Genomic DNA, 5,858 nt, shown 5'->3' on the forward strand with positions numbered 1-5,858 from the left:
TGCTTACATATGCTCCTTAATTTAGGTTAGGAATAAGAGCTTCTGTCAAATTTATATGCAAGAATGTTTTTCTTTCAAGTACTTTTTTTTATTCCATCCAAACCGCAGACAATAACGAATGCAGTTTTACCATCTATAAGTCTATAATTGAAACAAAGCAGTGAAAAAACAGCTGGCATCCAGGGATGAGCTCTGCTGCTGCACAATGCTATACTGTAGAGAAACCATTAGTTTATCTGTAAGAAAGATATTATCAAAGCAAATTGTTGTTTTGTTACAGAGCACGCAGACAGACTAGATTTCAACAGCTTTTGTTTTGGTCACCTTCTCCCAGTCCCTGTATCTATTGAATATAACGTAGCATTAAAATCATAGAATTATTAAGGTTGGAAAAGACCACTAAGATCACCTAGTCCAGCCATCCACCCATCCCCACCATGCCCACTAACCATGTCCCTCAGAGCCATATCCACGTTTCTTGAACACTCCCAGGAACAGTGACTCCACCACTCCCCTGGGCAGCCTGACTGCTCTGAGTGGCTCACCAATACTTAATTTATCACTGTATTTACTTTAAAAGTTAAATAATGGGTTTTGACCAGGAAAATAAAAATAAAAATCAAGGACATTAATCTTCAAATATTTGGAAATAGATGTTATGAATTGTTGCTAATTGAATACAATTAGACTGCATGTCTAAGAACAGGCAATTGTTCTTTTAAGCTTTCTAAGTATTGAAATGGTATTGTCAGATTTCCATTGAGGAAACACCTCAATGAAGGAACTCTGAAGCCATCAGGGATATGAAGTTAAGACTTTATAGATGCTTAATTTTGTCAGTGTAAAAAGAGGAACTGGCATATGATTTTTAACAAAATTAATTATTGCCCAATTATTGCTAAAATTGCAGACTATGCGTACCTTTTAATGAAATTAAAGTGCTTCTGTTTTTTGCCCCAAAAATCAGTACTGAGGAAATTCATCATCAAACAGTGTGTTCACAAAGTTGACTTTAATTCTGAATATAATATGAGCATTTATAGAGGAATAGTTTATGAAATTAATCTGTAATTGTCTAATTATGTTTTCTAAAAGTTGTGTTTGCACAATCAAATGGAAACTCTGGAAGGAGAAAACAGGCAATTATGTATTAAAATAGAATATTTTTCAGGGAGAGAACAAAGATAATAAAATATAGATTGGGAAATCTAGAAAGAGGAAATGAGTTAGCAATATCAAGTATTTCCCTAATGAAGAAAAGTAGATCTAGTAATCCATTTCATGGAAGTAAAAAAGAACACCTTTTCTATTAAAACAAGCCAGCAGCAAGATGATCCTTCAAGCAGATGACAAAACCAGTTTCCTCAATGTTATTTGTAGCCAGCCTCACTCAGCACTAGTTATTTCCTTACTCCTTTTCTGTATCATAGCCTATTAACAACAGTAAAATAAAGCCATAATTAATTGCTGAACATTTTTGGATTTTTAATAAAAAAATGATCTTATCAATCTGCATGTTATTAGTAGCCACCAGATAAAAACAGTGCAAGAGAGCAGCATGGAAATGACACCTGACTTTGGACTCTGGAATTATAGACTGTTTTGGGTTGGAAGGGACCTTTAAGATCATCTAGTTCCAGTCTCTCTGCTATAGGGAGGGATACCTCCCTCTAGACCAAACTGCTCAAAGCTCCATCCAGCCTGGCCTTGAATGTTTCCAGGGAGAGGGTATCCATAACATCTCCGGGCAGACTGTTCCAGTGTCCAACCCTTGCAGAAAATATTTCTTCTTGATATCTAGTCCAAATCTACCCTCTTCCAATTTAAAATCATTTACCCTCATCCTGTTGCTACATACCCTTATAAAATATCCGTTCCCAGTTTTCCTGTAGGCCCCCTTCAAGTACTGGAAGGCTGCTATAAGGTCTCCTTAGAGCCTCTCTTCTATAGGCTGAAGAACACCAGTTCTCTCAGCCTGTCCTCATAGCTGAGGTGCTCCAGCCCTCTGTTCACCTTCGTAGCCCTTGTCTGGACCCTCTCCAACAGCTCCATCTCCTTTTTGTGCAGAGGGCCCCAGAACTGGATGCAGTACTCCAGGTGGAATCTCACGAGAGAAGAGGCAGAGGGGCAGAATCACTTCTCTCAACCTGCTGGTCATCCTTCTCTTGATGCAACCCAGAATACAGTTAGCCTTCTGGGCTGAAAGAGCACACTACCAGCTCACGTTGAGTCTTTTTTCAACTGACACTCTCAAATAATTCCCCTCAGGGCTGCTCTCAGGCCACTCTCTGCCCAACTTCTACCTTTGGGGATTGAAAAAGATGCATGTGCATGTTCAGGGTTACCCTGCATTACAGCCTTTAGCAAGAGAAATGAGGGAGCATGGGAAAAAGACTTTTGACACTGAGAAGAGGTCCTAATAGAAAGATTAAGGTCACAGAAAATGAGGAAAAATAACACTTAACATGCCGCTTTCATTTAACTGCATTTTAACACAAGAGCATGCAGTTATAATTGTAACAGCAGTGATAAAATTTTGAAGATTTATAAGATCTGACACTCCCTGACCCTTCAAAAAGTAAAAGCACTAATTTCACAAGAATCGAGGCACACAAACTACTGCGTAGAAGTCTTGTGGAGAATACATATAGTGGCTGCTGTCTAAAGAACTATAATTGTTATGAGGAGTTCTCTGATGCTCACAAATTTCCTTTAATAAGTGCTTTGTACCAAGGATAACCTCTGCTGGTCAGTTTCTTAACTAAAACGTTTGTTCTGTATGAATCTCAGGAAATATAGAATTTAAAAAACTGCCTCATTGTTTTCACAATGGCAAAGCTATAGTCTGTTTTATGTTTGCATTTTTTTCCTTAATTCCCAGTCCCCCCCTTCCTTTAAACATCTGATGTGTGAATTACATTGTAAAGACAGACATACAGATGTAACCTACAACATCCACATCAACAGCCAGTAACTTGAAGACAGCCTGCGAACTTTACTGATTACATAAGATTAGCAAAATCCATTTTGAACATCATATATATTTTGAATGCCATGTCTAATGAATGAGAAGAGCACATCCTAGAAAAACAGAAAATCCTCTATTTGCATGCAGTGGCATTAAGGAATTAATCTCACACTGTATTCTCTAAGAATATACCATATGACTTCTCCACAAAGTACTGGAATTCCACCCATGTATGTGCTGGATTTTCAGAGGAGGCTGAGTCTTAGAACATCACAGATTTGCATCTGGAGGCTGTTTCTGTAAATACTCAATGACACCATCAGCCTGGCTCAAACACAAGCCCTGAGCGCATGACTTTTGCCCCTTTGTATGCATATGGATTTCTATGGCTCTGCATCAACATGGAGCTTAAGCGCCAAGGATTTTAAACTGCATTTTCCTGTTTGAGTGTCTGACAGTGCCTATAGTGGAGAATCACATATGCTGACAGACAGCCTGGCAAAGAAGGAAGCCATAAACCTGCTATTAATCCAGAAAGCTGTTTAGTCTTTCTGGCTTTGTGAAGAGTCAGCTTGGAGCCACTGCTTTTTTCATGATATTCAGCTGCTTCTGAAAGGAAGCTTCCCTCTTGGGGATGGCTAGAAAACTGTCAGCCTATTTAGGGGTCATTACAGCAGTCTTATAAAGCCCCTCGTAATGTCTTGACATGAGAGACAAGCTACAAAAGAGCAAAAGTTTCAGCAACATCTCTCTTAAAGAAGGAAAAATAAAAAAGAGCAAGTAACTCACTAAGCAATTAAAGTAATTCTCACAATAAGCCTTAGACTGCTATATACCATTCCCTCCACTAAAAAGAAAATAAATAGAAGACATTTTAATAAAATTACTATGAAAACACTTAGCAGCAAATTGATTTTATCATGATTATTAAACGTCAGTTTATTTTTTTCATCTTTAATGTATGTGACATTTATAAAATTGAAACTCTAAAAATGATTGTAAACATAACAAAAAGCTAAGTCCCAGACCTAGACTATAGCATATCTAGTCTGAATCTACCCTCTACCAGTTTAAAACAAATTTCCCCTTTTCCCTTCTAAGAAGTCCCTTCCCAACTTTCCTGTTGGCACCCTTCAGGTACTGGAAGGCTACTATAAGGTCTCCTTGAAGTTTTCTCTTCTCTAGGCTGAAGAGTTCCAGCTCTCTCAGCCTGCCCTTATAGTGGAGGGGGTGCAAATGTTGTGACATACGTACAGCCTCATTTGTACCACTTGTACAGTATTTATTTTATCCTCATGATACAGCATAAGTTTGGTTTAACAGCATTCTGGATTTTATTTTGTTTTTCTTTTTTTCCTTTGGATCCAGGTATTGAAGCATCACAAAAGAAGGGAAGGTGGCAAACTTATATAAGGATATACAGTGTTAAAGCTCTGGGCAATTAAATTAATAGCAGGAGCTGTAGTTTTAAGCTGACCAAGGTTTTCTGTAGGTCAGTTCAGGAAGCTGCCTCCACACTTATTTGTGTGCGCTGTTATTCCTGAACAGTTAATGAGACATTTCAGGGATCTGTCAGGGATCACAGCTGAAATCATAAAGCAGTAGTTTGTAAGAATGACTGATAGATATTAAGTTGATACAAACAGGAACACTCATTTACTAAAGCAGCAGCTTTTCTTCCTGTAAAATCAAGGGAAAGATGGCTAAAGTAAGGATAAAGCCTAATTTGAAACGTTCACGTCACCTTAGTGTGACTCTGCTGAAACCATGCTGTTCAGACAGCAGCATGCCCATCCTAGAGCCTGGGTGCTTAAGAACAAGCTGTACTGCCATGGCATCTCTAGATATCATCATGTTTAAACAGATTGCAACAAAAACTACAAGTCAATCACTTTCTAAATTAGCTCCCACATATAACATTATTGAATCTTTAATTACTAAAACATAGAGTTTGGTGAAATCCACAATGAATATGCCAAATTTAATTCACAGCTTATAGAGGAAGATAGAGATGAAAAATTACGAAGCTGTTGCTCAGATTTCTACTACTCTTCAGAAACCAAACACTGTCAGTTTAGGTCTCTTTTCAGCTCATTACACTTTAGAGCAAAACAAACCCCAAACACTGCCTGTACTGACCAGGGCTGAGATGCAACTTCTAAGCACAGGAACCAATGCCATGTCTGTAAGACATGGTTCAACACCTTTAGGAGACCTGCATTCTGTGCATGGGGAAAGAAAACATCCAGCATAATCTTTCTACCAAAAATATTACCAGGCACTTAAACCTAGGCAACTGAATTTCATCTTAAGTTCCCATGACCTCTCTCACATTTTTAAATTTTTATCTATTTTTGTGTTTGCTATATCTCTTGTGAAGGCACTCCAAGTTGAACGTGGTTAGAAAGGAAGTGACTGAAGTGGCCTACCCAATGTATACAGCCCCACCTAATACTCATCTTCCATTAGTTGAACCTATTTTCAGCCAACTTCTGCAAGCAAGGGCTGTGACATACATAACTAAAAGAATTAATTCAGAAAAAAAGTAGGTCTGTTGCTGATACCTGTCATAGCTTTTCAGTCATGAGTTCAGTGATTTTGGAGTAATTGTAATATGTTTTTAGGAACGTGAAGAGGGAAACAGAAATGTGAACTATACCATCAAGAAAATTCAAAGGCAGACTCCATTAAATTCCAAATCCCCTATATCCTTTCTTGCTGTAAAAATTCATTATCATCAGCATGTTAAACGCATCACATGCCAACACAGCTAAGCAGGTGGAAATGAACAAAGGATTACCATGGAGAATTGTGAATTCCCTTACTTAGGAGTAAGGAAAACTCATTTTTAATTTCTTTCCTTCCCCCTCTCCCTCCATGGAAGTTTAAA

General features: G+C 38.1%; 1 protein-coding gene across 1 annotated transcript in view; it reads right to left on the minus strand.

Moving 5' to 3' along the window:
* Positions 1-294: 294 nt before the first annotated feature.
* The window catches only part of LOC109368365 (plexin domain-containing protein 2-like), a 34,586-nt gene continuing 29,022 nt past the window's right edge, over positions 295-5,858 (minus strand). The window contains exon 4 of the mRNA XM_019616771.1: positions 295-343. Within this exon, the coding sequence (XP_019472316.1) occupies positions 295-343 (49 nt within the window). The remainder of the gene's footprint in view (positions 344-5,858) is intronic.

The sequence above is a fragment of the Meleagris gallopavo genome, chromosome 6 (assembly GCF_000146605.3).
Source record: "Meleagris gallopavo isolate NT-WF06-2002-E0010 breed Aviagen turkey brand Nicholas breeding stock chromosome 6, Turkey_5.1, whole genome shotgun sequence".
Classification (NCBI taxonomy): domain Eukaryota; kingdom Metazoa; phylum Chordata; class Aves; order Galliformes; family Phasianidae; genus Meleagris; species Meleagris gallopavo.